The sequence below is a fragment of the Nothoprocta perdicaria genome, unplaced genomic scaffold (genome assembly GCF_003342845.1).
Source record: "Nothoprocta perdicaria isolate Ctin4 unplaced genomic scaffold, notPer1 scaffold_204, whole genome shotgun sequence".
Taxonomy (NCBI): domain Eukaryota; kingdom Metazoa; phylum Chordata; class Aves; order Tinamiformes; family Tinamidae; genus Nothoprocta; species Nothoprocta perdicaria.
Window position 1 is genome coordinate 1,305,037 of NW_020455250.1, and position 20,314 is coordinate 1,325,350.

The following is a 20,314-nucleotide window of genomic DNA, read 5'->3' on the forward strand; positions in this document are numbered from 1 at the left end:
AATGCCTGGCACTGCAAAATGCATGAAAATACCTACCTTGATGCATAATCTTTATTTGAAAAACATATTCCATGCTGGGACTGTCAGTCAAATCCTGAAAACACTTAAAAGGAATTGTAGATTGTTGAGCTCATGACAGTGCTGTATTTTGAGTAGATTTCCATGTCTGTTCCCCAATCAATTGTTCATGTGTGGTAACTTAAGAGAAGGTAGGGAGAAGGAAGATGCAAGAAAAATAGTTAAGACTGAGCACTGAAACCTGTTTGTTATTTCAGTTAAGGACATGTCTCTCTAAGCCTGTAATTAGGTGTTAAAACTGACAACGAGTATAATTGGCACCTGAATGCGTTGTTATTGTTCTATTAATACATTTCTTGCTAGTCTAGCCAGAAGTACAAGCAAATCAAGTAGCTCGTGTGCTCTGTATTGGTGGGGCTTGTTTGCAGGCTTCCTACCTGAGCTGTCCTGCACTGTTTTGTTACAATGAAAAGCAGCTGACACTGGCTTCCATATGGAACAGGAGCAAAGGATAGAATTTAAGCCTGGTCTTTCCATTTCACTCCTTTTATTAACTAATAGGTTTGGATATACAGAAAGAGAGCTGTAAATGGATGAAATTAGTCTACAATTTGTAATATAAACTGACTGTCCATGGTGTTGCCTCTGGCATCCTGTTTTGAGAATGGCGTGCTTGGCCATACGACCACAGAAACATCCTATGCAAATGTAGCTGTCAGGAAAAGAAAAATATTTCCCTTTGGGCTAGCATGCTTCAAGCAAATCATGTAAACTTTCCATCCCCTCCAGTTCTGCCTGTTTTCCTGTCTGTTGGAAGCCTCCACACAAAACACTTCAGCTTTCCTCCATCATGTTGGAAAAAAAATAGTGTGAGTGGTTATTAAATGGTCTGTACAGGTCTAAAAGCCTTTTAAAGTAGCAAGTGTTTTTTAGAAGCTGAAATAAAATTTGGTTTAAAATTGGAGGAAGCTAATGCTGCTTCTTCAGCTGCTGATGAATATCTAATCTAAAAATGGATTAGACTTCCTTATCAGTGTTTTTTCTTGATTTACATTCCCTTGGTTCAGGACTCCAGTATTGTCAGACAGCCCGGCTCCTCTGAAGGGTTTTTCTGGAGGTCTGGCTTCTATGAAGGCTGGTGGCTAGACAGCGTGGATATAAATGTCCATTCTAGCTGAATGTACAGTTGGGCTCTTTCTGTGGAGATTGCCCTTTGCTGGAAGGCAAAAAGAGGTGGGAAAAGGAGGGGATCTGTCAGGAACTGGTCAATGATGACTTTTGTTAGAGGCCTGTTGTGGAAATTTCTGATATCACTTTGGACAATTGCCATAAGAGTTGGGGGCTTTGGGCCTTTCCTCTGCACAGCAAACTCCTCTTTCCACCCCTGCATGAGCATCTCTGGAACAAGTACCACTGTCTCCTACAGCAGTGACAAATTAATGTTGGAAGGAGAAAAGGGCTGGTAATAACTGTCTTTATCCAAGTATTCAGCTGCTTTTCCATCCTATGTAGCTCTGGTTTCTGGAGGTCAGTGACCATGGTCACTGATGATGTGAAATAACACGCACTTCCCTTTTATAGACTTTCTTACTAACCTATGAAAGGTAAAGAAAATGGCTTTTTTGATCACGAGACTTGGCATGTGATTCCAGAAGTAGCTCTGTGAAACTTTCTGCAAAGAACAGGCAAAAGTGCTGGCAAGAAATGCTTTTTATTTTAAAACCTCATGCTCTGGTTGTCCAGAAATCTGCTGCTGTTACCATAAGATGCAATGCCAGCTACTCATACAGTTTGCCCTGTAAGGAAAATTTAAATCAAATCAAATTGGCACTAAACTTAAAACTTCAAAATAGCAAGTATTGATTTATTTTGTGCCTGACAAGTGCTTCATAGCTGGAATGCAGAGCAGCAGACCTGTGCCTGGAAAGGAGGAGGTATGTTCTTGTGTAGTAAAATGGAAGCCCAGGTTGTCAATTATATACTTGGTGCATAAACTTCTGGTTCATCCATTTACTGCTGTTCCTTTTATGCTGAATTCAGCCTGCTTGAAGTTGATATAACTAAGTGTTTGCAGTTTGCTCCCTCTTGCCACTTGGGGCCTAGGGGAGTGGGGCAGACAAGTATGGAAATATGTGACTCCACCAAGAATGCTGCTAGTACTGAAGGGTCTATTGGAAATTCTCCCTTGTGCAGACAGAACCAAAGCTAGCTGATAAGCTGATCATTAAATTTCAATTAAATTTCATCTTTAACACATGGGTGAAAGTTGATTCAGATTCCTTTGGACCTGCTCTTCATTTGGCAATGTTAAATGAAGGTTGTACAGCATCTTTTGCTAAGAAATATGCAGTTGCATTGCTTTTGTCTATTCAGAATTCAAATGTCTTTTTCAGCTCACTTGTCTCCTGAAAAGTAGCTGACTACTTCTTCAGTGAAATTATTTTGGCATTGGCCTTCTGCTTGCTTCTCATTGGAATAAAGGAAAAGTGCTACCACAACACCATGTCAGAACTTGAGTCTCATGGTATTTGGCCTCTCACCCTTTTCATCTCCAAGATTTTGTGCCCTAATGCAACACACACCAATGCCAAATGTTTGTCCAAGCTCCAGTTTGTCAGAGATGAATTAAAGCTTGGAAAGGCCCTTGTCCTTCCCATGTCATTGCCCTCTCCTCGACCCCTTTGGAGCAGGCTCTAACTCTTGACTTCCCTCCTTTCTTGCATGGTGCCCATCACTGTGCTGCAGAAAGGGCCAGGTTTTCCAAAGGTCTTAATCCATACCTTACAGAGCAGTGGAGCAATGAGCCAATATTACCTGTTTTCTCCCATCCAGTTTCCCAAGCTACATATCTATGCTGCCATTTTAATGCCTGTTGGGCTGACCTTGAAGTTGGCAGGCGCACTTCCTAAGCCTGTGGAGGAATGTGTCAACACGCAGCCTCTATCCTGCTCTACAAGCTTTAGGAAAATGACTTTCCTGGTGCTGGCCCTTGACTAATGACTCGAGGCTGGAAAGGTAGGGGAGGTGAAAGTTGGGTTAAGTCTGTAAGGCTCCAAACCATCCTAATGCTTCTAGCTGTGCTTGAACCAACATTTCTCGGCATCTTGTCTTTCCCCAGCACCCTGTGTCCTTTATGTTAAATTAGCTGTGCTTTTTTTTTTTCCCCCTCTTCAAAGAGGACTGAGCAATCCTTTAAGTGAAAATGTGGAACAGCACTCATCTAAGGAGATAAAGTAGCCCACCCAGGTTGACCTACACTGTTCCTCCAGGCTAGTGTGGAAAGTGCCCAGGATCTTTTTCAGAGAATATAGTTATTGTGTGGAATTAGGATATCCAAAACCTGTAGGTTTTGGTTGCTATTTATTCCTTATTCCTGCATGTGCCTTCTTCAGTCTTGTCTCATAAGAAGCTGCTTGTGCTAATTTACTCCAGCTGCTTCTGAGTTTGAAAGGCCTGAGAGCCTTGGAAGATGCACACTGTCCCCTGGAGTGCTGGATCTCCCCCTCTCTCCTACTGGGAAGTTGTTAATGTTTTAAGAAGCACTGAAAGACGTCCTTGGAGCCAACGTGACTGGATTTCTTCCCTGCCTAAAAAATGCAGAATGCTGCTTCTCGGCCAAAGGGAAATTGTGCCACAGGTTTGAAACAAAATAAGCAAGCGTGAAACGAAATAAAACTTTATTTTCTTTTTCTGCGGAATGCTGGGGCTTTAGGAGCTCAGAGCTGCAGATTTGGCATATTGCAGCCACGAGCTGCATCTTTCACAGTCAAACAGGCTTTAAAAATAGGCTGGTGGGGAGAAAGATGTAAAAAGCAGTCATGACTGAGTGGTTTTAAGGAGATCAGCAATGACATCTTGCTCACAACTGGAAACTGAGTGAATTACAAGTGAGGAGAAGGATTAGAAGAAGGATAAGTGAAGATATGATAGTCTAAGCAGGAACAGCAATTTGCTAGTGGTTGTTAACTGTTCTGGACATCGTGCAGGAGTTGTTTAGATCATTTTAAACCAATTGAGTGAAGGAAGCAAGAAAGGAGGCCAGATTCTCTAATCGGGGATTAACAGAATTATGCAACAAAAAGGCTGGATAGATTGTCAGTGTCGGTCAATATGAACTGTCAGTCAATACAGAGAGTTTTGAATAGGGAGTACAAGCTCCCTTTTCCTTTCATAAATTCCAGACCTGTTCTGACGAGCTCTGTTTCCCTATTGGAATAGCTGGCAGTAGGATTTGTAATTCCCTGTGCATGGGGCAGGTACCAATGGTGCTAGTGGAATGTATATCGTGGCCCCAGCAAAGGTAAAGCTGGGGATGAAGTCATTTTATGCATACTATCTTACATGCAGACATTGAATTTGGGACTTTGGCTCTTGCACCGAGTTACGAAAGGCTTTGGCCAGTAAATTTGCAGTCTGCAGGAAAATACTGAGGCAATTTGAGGACCCTAAATTAAATAACTTAAAATTCCTATTAATTAAGCATCTCAAACTGGGTTCCTTCTTGTGGGTTTAATGTTAAGAAATGTGTTTAAAGTAGGGCTTGGATGTGGGGAAAAATCTCAGCTGCACTCATGGACAAGTTGGCCCGTTTTGTGGCTCTTTTTCTGCTGGCTTCCAAGAGACTTGCCTCTAGAAAACATTAATAAATGAGTTGCGCAGCCAGTAGACTGAGCAATTTGAATCAGTAATGAGCCATTTGTCTGAGTCAGTAATTAGAGGGAGCACAGCTCGGGCTAACCTCAATAAATAGAACTGCTTGTGCACGGAGACCTGGAAGCCTGGTCTGCTGGTGGGAAGAAGGCAGGTGCAGCTGGCACTTGCTCACCTGCTCTCTGCTCACAGGGACAGCAGGGCTCTGTCTCCGTGGTGGTTTCTCTGTGTCAGAAATACCCATGGGTAATATCTTGACAAGAACAAAAGCATCTCAGTCTATAGATAGGACTAGCAAATAGAAGTGTGCCCAAAGCTTGAAAGAGAGGCTTTGGTCCTTATGTTTTCCTGATCTTCCTGGATTCAAGAAGATAACATGGTTTTTAGATTTGATCACTATTACAAAAGCCTAGCTGCAAATGCTCATTTTTCCTGCCTCTCTAACCTGAAAGTTAACAGGAAAGTGGTTTGTGATGTCTTTAATGGCTTATGGTAGCTCCAAAGAATGTAGGCAATATCTTGTGGCCCATAACGGCAAGGTGAAAGAAATGGAAGTTTTAGGTCCAATGTGAAGTCAGATGGTGGTTCTAACTATCTAAGTGGATACCATCTTACAATGAAGCTTTTATAGAACGTTAGCAGATAATAAATTTTCAGTGCTGCCCGCACAGTTCATCTGCTTATATTTTTCATTTACTTTGAAATAAGTAATATCCAGGTCCTAGTCTATAAATATTGATAGGATTTTGATTATTTCATAATTATATTTCCAAGCAACCTTAGGACCTTCCAACCAATTGAAGTCTGGTTTCTCTATTATAAAAATAGTTCTATTAATGTTAATAAAATAGTTTGGTATTACTTTGACAGTCTTGTCTGTTGGTAGGTATTCATGTTATTGCTGTCTCTATATTTTATCTACCTAGAAAACTGTTGGTTAAATTCCAGTTAAAAATAATTGTAGAGAGCAAGTGAATTTCACAGGTATAGGAGATTTTACCTTACAAAATTTATAATACTGGCAGAAAGAGAAACCAGCTTTAACTGAGACTCCTAGTTGATTACTGTGAGAACAGAGGAATGTAATCTTAAAATATAATGTATCATGGATTGCATTTCTAGAATAGAGTAATATTTTAAGTGTTTGATTTATGAGATGTTAAAATCTAGAAGAAAAAAATTAACTTCAAATTAGTTATGTGAATAATAGAATTAAAAACAATCCTTTTGGGCCCCCACATCTGTGGCTAGTCTGAATATAGTTTTCATCAAGCCATTTTTTGTGGGCTTCAGAAAATACGTATCGAATTTGAGGCTGAAGAGTTTCATTGGTAGGTTTAAGCAGAACTCATTTTTAAAACTATATTTTGTTTGATAGAACGAAAGAATTCTGCTTTCATCTATAATACAAGAGTTCTAATCTGCGGGTTAGTCTATATAATGTGACAATAAAATTGTAGTTTACAAGGGTTGTTCTAGTAATTTGCACACTACTTATGTCTGTAATGTCTTAAGCACAGCTGTAAAGGTTTTAAAATGATTAAGTAATGCTATTGAGCAGCCTACTGAGTGGATCTAAGAAGCAGGCTAACAATTGATTAGGCAAGGTGGCATTAACTGTTTATGTGCTATATAGAGATTTCTGGTGCCTGCCCAGTTACAGATTGTAGAGGAATAGAATAGTTCTAGGGACTGTAGGTTGTTTTTTCTTCACAGCTACTTGGCCTTAAAACTCTTTTTTTTTTTTAAGAGCTGTTAAGTTTCTCTCATGTGCTTTCAGAGTCTGGGTGAGCATGCCAGGGTACTGGGTTCTACACAGTTGCATAGCAAAGCCCAGCATTATTATAGATTTGAAATTAATAGTACTAGAGGTTTTTTGATAGTTGTTTTTCTTCCAAATAAATCAGAATAAGTTGGAGAAACTGATGTGCTTGCAGATAACTGAAGCTAGAAGTTGTTTTCTTTTACGGCCATAACCTGACCTTGTATTGCTTGCGTATTTGTGTCCTGCAGAAGATCTTAGGCATCTAAATGCGTGGGGAATTTATTCCAAATCAGAATAATACAATGGGGAAATGATTTTTAAGCCCTGGGTTTGGGGATGCAGTTGGGTATGACAGGAAGTATTTTCCTTTCAGTTCCTTTACCCAATGAGTTCTGTCATAGTTTCTCTGTGAGGGAGACAAATCAGAAAATTTTGAGAGCTTGAATGTCTGCAGAGCATGTGCCTGTAAGTAAGGTACTAGGAACCTGGAGAGGCATCTGGAATGCTTGTTCAAGTTCCGGGGATGTGCTCTATAGGAATTAAAGCCTCTTAAAAGCTGGCATAATAACTACCCTCCATGTGTCCATCTCGGTCTTTGTTTTATATTGACAGCAAGGGAGTTGTATTGCAAAATGCTTGGAGAGGTTAGGGATGGGAGAGGTTGTCTTTCTGTTGGACTGAATTTCCATGGGCTTGGCCTATACATTTTATTGCATGTTACTGTGCAGTCTCAGTGCTCAGATCCTGTTACATGTTGCAGCAAGACAACTCTTAAGTGTAAGGACTAAACAAGTTCAACACGACTTGCTCAGGTGATCCCAGCAAAGACTTCAGATAATGGTAGTTCTCAAGCTCTCTTGCCCTGAGCTTGTCTTGACTCTTTGAAAAGTCTATGTATACATTAACTGTCAGCCAGTAACTTAGTGAAATGACCTTCCTCTTAAAATGCAAAGATTTTAAGTTCAGGAATGAAGTATCACTTGTACTGTAATTACTGTTTTGAGCCATATTTTATTCCATATACACAGATTTGCTTCTGTGGCATGTTAAGAGCTGTGGAGATCCTGCCATGACTTCTCAATTACCTGGCCTGTCTCCTTCCATTTGCACCCCCACCTTCCTTCATATAGAAAAACTATTCCTTCGTTTTCATAATCAAATATGAAAACACCCTTAGACTAAATTCAGACCTGGGGGGTAAACTACCTGGGGCAATACAGTTAGAGGGTAGCTTTGTACTCATTCCCTAAAGCTCTGAATTCTACTCTTTATAATCTTAGAGGGGGGAGAAAAACTGCTAAAAGTAGTGAAAAAAGTGAGGGTTTTTTTCCCTCATTTGCACACATGCAATACAGACGCAGCGCCGAGGTATCCATTCTCTTGCCTGCGAGGAAATGAAAAGGCGTATTGTAAGCCCAAGTCTAGCCTGGTTGTCAGCCAGGAATTAGTCCTCTAAAGGAGAAAGGGAGAGGGGCTGGCGAGGGAAGAGGCTGGGGGGAGAGAGGGGGCTGCCCGGGTGAGAGTACACTTGGAGCTGGGGTCAGTGCACATGGCTGGAGATGCAAGGGGTGTTCTGCTTCCTCAGCATGCAGGTGTCGGGGGGGAAGGAAGGGAGTTTGTGTTCTTATACATGGGCATGTGTCTAGGGGAGCAGGGTCAAAAATTTGGACTATTTACTTAATCCTCTGGAATGGCTTTTTTCTCTTCTGTTTTCTTTGTGTTTAACAGACTGCTTTACAGGGGACACGTGTGGTAATTAACACATGCAGCTGTAGGGCTTCAGCCATATGTCTGAATTTCAAATGGCCATTGATCTGGGAACTTACGGCCGTCTCCACCCCCCACTTACAGGCTCTATTCCTTGAAGATATAAGGGAATTTATAGAGCCTTTACCTTGAAGAGACCAGAGCTGGGAGGAGAGGATGGAAAGCAGGGATTGTGTGTAATGCTGGGGAAGGAGAGGCAGTGTGAGAGTCTCATCACCCCTATCATGCCCTCTGTCCCAAGGCCACTATTTATTTCAGGTAGCTATGAAGTCATTCCCAAAGCTATGGATCCAATATGAAGCTCATGTAACAGTTGTTATTTATTTGCAGCAGAGCCTGCTTTTCAGCAGTGTGCCTCTCTTTCAGAGCTGCAGGTATCTGCCCTGTTATACAGAGCAGAGGTGGCACAAGGGTATTGCTTGTGGCCTTTTAGAAGCCCTTTGGAAGAGGGTAGTCAAAGGTGGGGATATTGAAAGGAATAGAAGATGTGACCTTAAACCAGAGGCTTGTGGAAGATATCTCCTGCACTTTAGGTTGAATCTAACCAGAAAGACTAAACTCAGCAATAAGGTAGTTGCTTTTGCCTAACGGTGATCAGGTGGCCGTCTAAAGAGTCTTTAGTCCTTTCCCTTAAAGTTAGGCCTATTCTTCCTCTCCTTTTCATTACACTGATGCTGTTTTTCACAGAGGAAAATGTACTTTTGGAGAGGGTGGCGGGGGGAGAAAGGCAAATCCGGGATTTACAGTCATAGAATGACTATTGCATTGAGCACAGTGAAATTTTCTCAATGCCATCTGACCAGTGCATGCTGTCGGCTGATCTAAATAGGCTTGCAGACTTCAAATTTTGAAGCTTTGAATGCTATCTCCCTGCCAGCTGCTATCTGTAAGGAGGTGATGTGACTCTTCAGCAAGCATCAGGTAGTCTTGATTTTTAGTAGCAGCTACCTTTTGGTGCTGTGTGTTACGGACTGGTTCTCAGTCATAACACAAAGCACCACCTAGTCCCCTTTCTTCTTTTTCCTATTCTTCTGTTCCCCTTTAGATATGGGTATAAGGGCAGAGGTTCCTTTAGACATCAGAAGGACAGGTAAGTATACAGCTGAATAGGAAAAAAAACTTTACTTCTGTAGGGAGCCTGCTTCTATAAGCATACAGTTTGCTTTGAAGATACTTTGATATCCTTCTTGCCTGTCACTGTAGTTGAAACTATACATTGGTACTAGTACATAAGGGAAACCACCCGATTCAGTGGTGGTGGGTTGGCTTTCATTGTCCAAAATGCTTCTAGAAGCTGTGAAACTGGACTGTGCTACAACAAGCCAAAACTTCATCTGAAAGCTTACCAGGTGACAGAAGCACATCTATCAAACCTGGAAGTGAGGCTGGGTGTCTGAGCTTTGTAGTCCTACTCATTCCCTCATAAGTGGTTAAATTAGCAGTCTTTAATCATGCTCATGCGACTGGTGAAGATGGGCTTGCATACTGCAATATTTTATGTTCTTCAGTTATCTCCTGTATGGCCAGTGGTACAGCATTTATGTGCCACGTTTCTAGGCCAAGAGATTCTAAGCTAAAGAGTGATTTTAATGTTTTCCCTTTTGCTATGTAGTTGACTTCATCAGGTATATGAAAAATACAAGGGAGGATGAGTTTTGACACCATGTTTAGGTTTGAGAATATGCTCATTTTTCAAGGTAAGAGTACTGCATTGCTTATATGGACATTAAGATACTACTTTTTTGCTTGGTATGTCAGCTGACTGACAAGAACAGCAGAAGGGCAGATAAGTGGCAGCAATACCAGGGGAAATTATACCTTCTTCCAAAGAATTAGGGCACTTCATCCTTGAGGGAAATGAGGAACTTTGAACAAAGAGAGGTGGCCAAACCTAACAGAGTGGAAATTGTAGATTAACAAATAACCATATACATATGTGACTTGCATTTTAGTGGCCCCCTTGAGAGCTTTTGAGTGAACGATAAGCAGACTCTTTTGATTTTTTTCCTTTTTTTCTGGTAGTCAGAGACAGTTTGTCAGAACCTTCAATCCACTTTCAATAAATGAAGGCAATTAAAACGTTAATAATATGTTGTTCTTTGCGGCAAGGACATAAGGAGTTAAGACTTGGTCAGGGCTAGTGACAACAATTTATAAGTCATTGGACAGCATGTGACTTCTATCTGGTATCACAAGTTAATTTGCTGCAGGGGGGTCTTGGGATGGTGGGAATAACAAGTCTCTGCTGATGAATATTGAGTGTGATCCTGCCTTGATCAAAACAAAGCTTTTTGTGCAGCGCTCTAAACTGGAGATGGTCCCAAACAGTCCTGACCTTTATTACTTGCTTTTCCTTTTTTGCACATAAGATTCAAATCTGCCCTTGGGAATTTATTTTTCTATTGCTTCCAAAACCTCAAAGAGGCGTATTTTGCATTTCTGGTAAGAATTTGGCTGTAGAGTCTGAAAAGGGTAGAACTGCCTAAGATAAGACCTTGTGAAAGGTTTTCCTCACCTAGACCTCAAATATTCTGGGATGAGACAGCTCAGGAGTCCTTAATAAGGTTAAATTCTTCCTTGCATTTGACCTTAGAAAAGTTTTCCTAGCCAAGCTGAAACCTGATCGTTGGCTTCTGGACCCATCCCATATGGGCAAATGTGCTTGATAGAAAAGATGATTTCAGTGCTGGATTTTGGCCCAAAGTGAACTGAAACTCCTAGTTAAGTTCAAGATGGCAGGTCGTGGGGGAGGGAGGGAGGGATGGTGCAGGTTCCGCGTTCTGGATTACTTGTGTGTGGGGGCTACTAAAGAAATACTGCTGCTGCTTGTCTAAAACTGCAACATTGCATGAGACTGGGGTTTGTTTTGCAGTTTAGAGGGTAACTGTCTGAAAAACTAGAAATCTTATTTCACAGATTCCAAGGTTTTGAAACCTTCACTTAACTGTTCACTAGGACAAAATGGAGATAATGTAAAATAGAGGATCCTCGTTAGGCTCCCAAATCAGTCAATAGCATCGTATTTGAGGTCTCTGCTTGGGAAAGGAGAGCAACCCACATCTCTGTTTTGAATTGGGTGAATGCTCTGAATACTGACCTAAATTGTCTTGAGGTTGTTGCTTCCTGTCTTTTGCTCCAAAGTCTCCCCTTTTGCTTGAGGATAAATATTATTTGAAATGCTACATTTAAGTGAGTGGCTTAAAACAACTTTTCACAAGTGCTGGAGCAAACTTCACCAGAAAGTTCACCAGCAGACTGACTCTGAACCTTTTTGGGTGTTGCCCAGTCCTGGAATAACACTTGTCTCTGCATCTCCATTGGCACCAAAATCCACCGGAGTTTTGTCATCAAAATAGTAAAATATAATGGCTGAGTTTTCAGTTCCATTGTCTACTGTGCAGCTGTACTAGGAAGGGTTTTTTTCTTTTTCCCAAAAGGGTTTGCATAACTTAGAAAAGTGAGTCAGGTATTTAAGTGGTAATTACCATAGGGCTTGGTTCGACCTGCAGAGTTCAAATCTGAATCTGGATCTGAACTTTCCCAGAGGCAGGGGGTGTGTTTGGACATTGTGTTGGTTTGACCTATTATAGTGCAAGCTCTGAAATGCCAATCCAGATGTGCACTGAGATTCTGAATCTTCCCAAGTATGAGACGCTGAGGGCCATTTGTTTTGTTTAAATTGACTCCTTTTAAATGATACATAATTGAAATAATGTAAAACAGGATCCAATTTGGGTGAAGGTGTCTGCAGCATTGTGTCTCAGGGGTGGTATCTTGCTGTGCCTTTATTTTTCCAAAGGAGGAGTTTGCTGAAAGCTACGAAGAATGAGAAGAAGCTAGAGGGCAGATTTATTTTGGCTAATTACTGCAGAAGTAGCTTGAGAACTTGCGCACCAAATGAGGACTTTGGATTTTAGAGAGATTCTGTTTGAATCTCAGGATTCAACAATTTTAAAACCACCGAATCCCAGAGAATCAAATGTTGTTATTAATACAGGGTGCTGCTCCAGGCCCTTTTGACACGTTTGCTTTTGAAGGACCAGGCCCGGGAAGAGAGAGCTCTTTGTTTGCAGTCAGAATAAACTCATTGTACACCCGCACAATTAACTCTTCAATGGACTCTTCTCTAAAGCAGCTTCTCTAAAGCAGCCCGCTCCCTTTCTGTCTATGGCAAGTTCCATTCAGACACTCGGGCACACCAATGTTTTTTTGTTTATTATTCTGCCAAAGTCCTTCGCAAGAATGGTCGGGGCAGATCAACATTGTCTCCTTGGCCGCATTCATCTCCGCCCGGCAGTGAACGTGTCAATCAGGAATCAAAAAGCCAAACAGAGGAGGCTTTGAATCGTGGCATCGGGGGTCAGAGTTGCTTCCAGCTGTCTGCGCGTGGGACAGCCTTCCTCGCAGGAGGACGAATTGTGCTCATACAAATGCACCGACTACCCCGGACCACAAAGTCCTTGGGGCTCGGGTGGTTTTTTTCATGTTGACGCACCTGCAAGGGAGACATGGGGAGGGGGAGGGAGCTAATGCCTTCCAGCAAGCCCCATGCCAGGCTGCCTGTTCTGCACGGCCGATTCCCAGAACGTGCTGCTGTGCTCAGCCCTACACACGTGCGTGCCACGTATCCGGTGAGAGCTGATGTAGGGCAGCACCAGGTTGCTGGAGGGGCAGTGCATGGCGGTCTTCATAAGTAGAGCTCCTTTGTGAGCCCTAAAGGATCCTCTTGTGTTCAACACTTAAGCACATTTATGCCTTTATAATCAAATTTTTCCATACTTTGGTTTGTGCCCAAGTGAATGTTGGCTCCCATATTTGAAGGCAGAACATTGTTGCAGCTTCTTAAAATGAAGGTGATAAAGAATGAAAACACGTTTTCTAATTTGATTTTAAAAGATAGGGTTTTTTTTCCCTTAGCAGCTGTGTGACCTCCATGCATGGCAGTGGGAAGGGGTATGAAAAGCTGGCAGGGAAGTTTATCTGCACTGATGCATTTCTATCTCAGCTACTTGGAGAGATATTATCTTGATTTGGCTGGATTGTAAGAATTGCACATTTTTTGGCATGAGTGCTAGCTTTTTGCATTTATATTGGCTATATATGTCTGTGTGTAAAACCTGCATAGACTATTAGATTAATTATGATCTGCTGGAACCACTTCACTTGATGTAGAGAAGGATCATGAAGAAAGCAGCAGTTCACCCCTGTGAATCTGGAAGGGACAGGTATTTTGTGTAAGATCCCTATCTGATGTTGTCTAGCGCATTTTTATAATACTTAAACCAACACCCTAAACACCACCATTCCCAGTAATACATAGAAATGTAAGCTATACAACTGAATTTTCAAGATTCAGGAATTGTCCAAATACAGAGAGTTTGAGTTGCCTTTACAATTCCTCTTGGGATCTGTTCAGAGTTACTAGCACTCTCAGAAATGTATTTACGATTAAATTTCCTTGGAAGCATCGAGGCCTACGAAGGTTCATCTCCCAGCCCATGTGACAAGTCCACCAAAGATGGGCGTTGCTCATGGGGCCAGGGCATGGTAAGAGTTCACTCCTGGCTATCTGTGCTCTAACTTGCATACTGAGCCTTAGCTACCCTCTATGTTGGCTCACCCTATATGGATGATGATGGTGTAGGAACCATTGAGGCTGGAAGAAAACAAACTCCTGCCAGGGCACAACTGTGCACTTAAAACTTTCATCCTCTGTTTTACCAGCAGTCTGACTCACTCTGTGAACCCTTGATGTTCAAGGTGTCTACTTGCAGAGGGTACCTGACCCCATAAACGCTCTACTCCTTAAAATGGTAGAAATGCCCACAGAATGCATCATGGATTCCAGTGAGCACTCACGGGAAATACAGTGGAGGTTGAAGTTGCTTGGGAAGAGTATAGATCTTCGTTCTTTAATATGATGATGCAAGTGTGTAGAGGACTTTTGCAGGTATTTTTTTTCCCTGGTAGATGTGATATGAGGCTAATTTTACCAATTATATTTTCCCTTCATTTCTTCCATTAGGTGATTCTTCTGGCAAGTGCAGTGATTCACAACCACAAGCAGTTGCTTTATTTTTTTTCATAGTAGTTTATGCCTTTTATATCAGGGAACTTACTCTTCCCCTGATGTTACTCGGGTCGCTTGTGGCCTTAATGCTTGTAGTTTGGAGTCCAAGGATTACTGTAACTGTGTTCCTTCAGGCAGACAGAGTCACTCTGCTCCCCAACTCCAGTGCATAATGCAGTTATTCCAGATATGGAAGCATGCCAGGGAGATAGTCTGCAAGAGCAAGGAGAAGGGAGGGAAGAAGCCTCTTCCTAGCAAGATCATAAAGAATTTCTGCCTACCACATGCAGATCTTGAGTTTGTGTCAGTCTAACAAAGAAGACTATTCCTGGCAACGCAGTCATGTAAGTGAGCTGCAGACCTACAGCCATGGTATCTTTGTGAGAAAATGGGTTAGGAAGAGATGTTTAAACTTGCCTGGTTCACTCTTACCAGAGATAGGATAAAAGTGCCATAATATAAAAATGCTATTCCTAACTTGACACCTGGTGAGCCAAAGGAGTTTTAGTTCAACCAGGAAGAAAGAGACTTACTGGAAAGGAATGTGAATTTAAAACTGTTCCACAACAGATATTCTGTGGAATGATACTGTCTGTATTTAGTGGTTGTTTTGGAACAAGTCATATTCATACAGGGTTATAGCAGGTGGGTGAAAAATATGCTGTGTTCAATATTGCAATGCAATATTCTGTAACCAAGGGAAATGAGCTTGGACGGGTCTGCATCGAGTTCATCGTCTGGAGGCATTGCCAGCTGGAGGGATTAGGAAGCACCAAGTTGACCTCTGTGACGTGATCTGCATGAGGAACTGCATGTTACAGTTATGTGCATTATTTTAAACTGCAGGATTTGATAGTTTGTTTTGGGAAAAAAAAATTAGATCACAGCTGATGAATACATTTCCTGACCTTAAGCCAGAAGGTAACAATATTTCCACATCTTGTATTATATCAGGAGAGATTCTGGGTATCTGAAGCAGCTTGGCTTTTCTGTTTCCAGGCAAAATGCTTCTTAAAGGAATGCTTGTTCGTTTGCAGTTATGCAAGTGGAATTTGCTCCTTGTTTACCAGGAGGAAATTCAGCCTTTGGAACAAATATCCAATATGGTCAGTGGTGTATTGAGGGACAGGAAAAATCAAATGAGACGAGACAAGTATTAAGCTATCCTGTCCAAAGGGGATGAGAGTGAAGCATCTTGCTATAAGCTGAAACTCTGAGATCTACTGAGAATTCTCTAATTTAAGGAAGAGACTTGGGTAGTTTCTAAGGCAGAAACTGGCAGCTGGAACACAAATGCTGTGTTTTCAATAGTGTGACTTATTTTTGTTGTTTGACTATTTCATGACCTTCAAAAATTAATCTGAAGTATCCCTGGCTTTTGACTTTTTGAAATGTAGCGGACTTAATTCCAGGGCTTTTGTCTGTTGCCTTTTTTCTTGCATGTGTGATGAAAGAAGGATACTTGCTTGAACACCAGGGGAGTAATTACACTTCCCCCTCTTTGGAAAACTTGAACACACTAATGGGTGCTGCTATTGGACTTGGTGACAATTTGCTCTTAGTAACTAGGTGAAGAAAATGCGCTTCATATTTGTTTTAATCAGATTATTAATAAAAATAGTGATGATAATGAAACTGACAGTTCAAGGGTCAGTTTGGTGTATTTGTCTTTTTGCTGCATTTTTTTTTCTGTCAGTCTTCTATTCCTTAATAGCTAACTTTATACAAAGAAAAAAAGCTGCAAACTTCTCATTCTTTAAGGGAAAAAACATTTCCAAAATTGTAGTAACTGCTACTATTTCTGTTCACCATCACCATTTTCCCAAGAGATGAGCCTAACAAATTCTCTGAACCTGAGACATCCTAAGTTCTGCCAAAGTTCATATAGGGGTCTGGACACAGAGCTTTGTGGCTCGGATCCACTTCTAATTTTTCCCCATTGTTGGCTCATGGATTGCTGCTTAAATCTGAAAAGCAATTCTGTAATTATTTGGTGCGGAAGCATTCATGGGAACAAAGCAATAATCTTATTATCATAATGGTAATTTTATTATGCCAGATCTTCTGCTATTTTATGTAACTTATGAATTATTCACTTTTCCAGTTGCTCTGCACATACTTTTTTGCAGTTCTGCTTTGATTTCTCAATCTTAAAGCCACTCATGCTGATAATGCATTGCTCACTGTTTCATTAAACGGTGCAGTTATCCTAAACAAGTAAAAAGCAATAGCTGCAGCTTCTAAGGGTTCTTGTAGAAACAAAGCAGCCTATTGTGAGGAAAAAGTGAAGATGAACTATTTCCTTTTGTCCAAATTATTCTTTTAAAGGAAGAAATCAACATAGAAATCAAGGGCAAAATCTTCCTTCTGTAAATTAAATAAAATTCATGGAATTTCTCCATGAAATGATCTTAATTAATAATATTCCGTATGCATTCTATTGGGAGAGAATAATTATTCTGAAAAGAATTATTGACTGAGAAATGGTAAGTATTTTTTTCCAAATATTTTTTCTAGTCTTAATCAGAGACCTTCATCAAGAGGGCAAATACCTAAGTAATCCCTCTTGCTTAGCCTTCCAGTCAGTTCCCTGTGCCGTTTCTCCAAATGACTGATGCCCAGCACATCTTATGCAGTCCCAAAGCCAGGCTTGCCCCTGTCTTCCCTGGCTTAGCCTCCTTTTTCCAACTGATTTTTTCACTGTGCCTGGCCATTTTCTTTAGGTTACTTTCTGCTTTGCTGGTATTTAATGTCATTTTCACATGTGTGCCAAAATAGCTGTAATAAATTATAAGCATTTTAAAGTCACTATATTCAATATAGGAGGAGAAAAAAAACCCCTCTACTATTCTCTTCTCTGCTTATATCCCAATTGTGTTCTACATTTTCATCTTTCAGTGTAACAAAAGACTTTCCTCTACAGCTTGCTCCTCCTTAGTTCTTCCAAACTCCAATGGTTTGTCGTCTTTAATGCTACACCACTGTTCTCGTGCTATGTAAAGATAGGTGCAAGTCAGGGCTTGAAGTCAATTCTCTTTGAACTTGGAGGAAATTGGACCCAACCTGCATCTAGACTAAGCCTGTAGATGTGATGGATGGCTGTGCTGATCCAAGCAGAGTGTAATCTGAACATTTGCCTGTTGTTCATCTCTAAATTGGAGGTTATTTTTCCTACTGATTCTCTCTTAATTGATGATTTTTATTGTGAGACTTGTGGTCCAAAGACCCAGAGCACTCTTGTGCTTGGGAAACCTAAGAGAAGTTTTCCCCTCCTTCCCATAATTTTGTAATTAGAAGATATTGCCACATTATTGCGATTAACAGCTTGATGCAGACATTGTAAGAAATAAGATTTCCTATTGACCGTCCCTTTTTAACAGCTCTGCAGTGAATGCTGGTGCCAGGTTCCATACGGGTAAGTTTCAGAAGAAGAGTTTCTTGTTTTGACAAATAAATTTGAGAGACACTGTGGGCCAGGATATTCTGGGTGCCTGGTGTCACAGGAAAAACCTATGGGGGCTCTACATGCCTGAAAATAAAAAGGTGGTTGCTTAATCAGTGAACCAAGGGAAGGGGAGGCTGCCAGGTGATTCATATTAATGTTTAGTGGAGGGTGAGGGGAGGGAGGTTTCTTCTAAGTGAAAGCAGAGTGCTCAGCGCGTGCTTGCTATGTAAAATGCTGCATTGCTGTCAGAGAAAACTGATTAATTTGTTTTTTGTTCTGTCTGTCTTCTCTCTCTTCTGGACTTGGCCGGGCCATGTACAATTCCCAATCATTCAACAGTACTGGAGAGTAGATAGTATTTACCTCAATAATGGTAGTTTCTTTTCGATTTTTTTTAACTCTCAATTCAGATGACGGTTCGAAGCCAACGCCTACCATGGAAACGCAGCCAATTTTTGATGGAGAAGGTAAGAGCATCCTTGAAACAACAAAACTAAAACCTATGCGACTTACCTTTCCTTTTTTTTAATTGTGATTTTGACTCGAACACTTTATCTGGAAAAGCAGAAAAACCTTTCAATCTCAATTTGTCCACATTTATCAGTGCTCTTGGGACCTCAGGCTTTTCTCAAATCCTTTTCCATCTACCTCCTTTCTCTGGAATCCACCTCCAATTGAACAGAAACTTGAGATAACCTTGGAGGAAAAGGTATCTTGAGTAAGAAATGCTCATTGAATCAGAAATGGCAGCTTCCTCTCCTCCGTCCTTACCTCCTCACTCTCTCCATCCTGATGCTGGGAGTTTCATAACCTCCACAATGCACAACAGCTTCACCGAAGGGGGGAAGTGCTAAACCACAGCTTGTGAATGTCGACTTGGAAGAAAATTGCTGTGAGGTTTCTTTATTTAGCAATTACTTTCATTGACGCACATGCTATTTAAGCAAATGAAGTCAATGTCCTAAGCCTACTTAATTCAGGGCCCACCAAGGCAGTTCCTTCTCAAATGGCTAATCTTGGGATTATATTGTTTTGGAGAGGGAATATTGGAACTCAATCTATTGGAAGCTTTGAAACAAGGACAAAATAGCTATAATCATATAAGATGTCAAGTTTTTTTCAGCGTGCAGACTTTATGTGCACCGGTAGAAATACTGGTCTTGTGGTCGTAGAGGGATCTGTTAGCTGTTGGTTAGATTTTGCATATTGCTTTGAAGAACCGCACTTTTTTTGGTAAGTTTAAACCCACCTCTGTTACAATCAAGATAAAGACTAAAGCTATAACACAATGTGACCTCCTTGGAATTATGGACCTTATGGGAGTGGAGGAAAGCCTATTCATTTTAGTACTGAAGCCCTGTGTTCAACAGTTCTTTGAAAATTGGGTCAAAGACAGAAATGGAGACTACTAAGCAACAGTAAACAGTGCTGTTTGTGCCTGCAGCCTTCTTGGAAAAACAGGTGATTTTTGTTGTAGATTTTTGTTGTTAAAATGAGCTAATTGAATAGCAAGATGCTGCATCACTTCCATTTAGTGATTATAGGTTTGTAAGAATCATCTTATAAGCTTTAAGAAACAAAACCAAACCCGCAGAGCAAACAACAGTGCTCCCACATAAACAGAGGAGACTAAAGCCTAGTTCACTATCTCTTGTTTGTATCAAAAGAAAGTTCCACCTGGCAGCGTGCTGATGTTGTATTAAATAGCTGCTTGTAATCACAGCATGCTTCTGGCCTTTACATTTTCCCCATAGACACTGAAAGGAAGGAACATATGAGTAAAATGCAGGAGTTACCTAACCTGGTTAATACAGCCCATTCGGAGATTTCTTCTAGGAAAGATTCAACATTTTTGGTGATTCAAATATAACCGGGCACAGTTCTTGAGGAAAAAATATAGCTAGTAGGTGTTTTTTGGCCCATCTAGTGACATAAAGAATTTAAAAATATCATGTTCTCTCTTCTATGAAAACATGTCAGTCTTAATTTTGCATTTAAGTGTAGATACAAGCATATATGATAAGGAGCTTGGGCTGTATGATGAAAGATTGCCTCTCCCCAAGAGACTTGCAATATAGTATACAAAAATTTCTCTCCTAGACTGCTAGAGAAAATGACTAAGACCTCCTCCTAGATTTGCAGTATCCCTTATGGAACTTGGAAGAAGACATTGTGAAGCTGACAGGCAGGGGAATACAGCAGTAATGAATAATATCCTCTGATCCGTTAGACACTGTAGTTTTGTCATCCCATTTAGTAAAAGAGGGATAGCTAGATTTCATCAGATATTGTAGAAATAAATATAAGAAAATCCAATTTGGGTCAGCCCAAAGGCTTGTGTATCCCACTAATGTTGGATCATACTGTCCCTAGTGGTTGCTCGAACAGGTACATCAGAAATCATGAGAGAAGAGTTTAGATGAGAAGACTTGGGCAGGGGAGGAGGAAGGTGTGCTTGCTAGCAACCTTTCAGTACCTACAAGGGTGTTATGAAGAAGGTGGAGGCTCTTCACAGTAGTGCACGATAGGAGGACAGGAGATAACAGGCATACATTGAAATGAGAGGTTTGGAGTGGATATAAGGAAAAATGTCTTCGTG

At 41.0% G+C, this 20,314-nt stretch overlaps 1 protein-coding gene across 1 annotated transcript in view; it reads left to right on the top strand.

Annotated features, from left to right (window-relative positions):
* The window catches only part of SMOC1 (SPARC related modular calcium binding 1), a 120,892-nt gene that overhangs the window by 60,330 nt on the left and 40,248 nt on the right, over positions 1 to 20,314 (top strand). Inside the window, exon 7 of the mRNA XM_026038224.1 lies at positions 18,126 to 18,182. Within this exon, the coding sequence (XP_025894009.1) occupies positions 18,126 to 18,182 (57 nt within the window). The remainder of the gene's footprint in view (positions 1 to 18,125; positions 18,183 to 20,314) is intronic.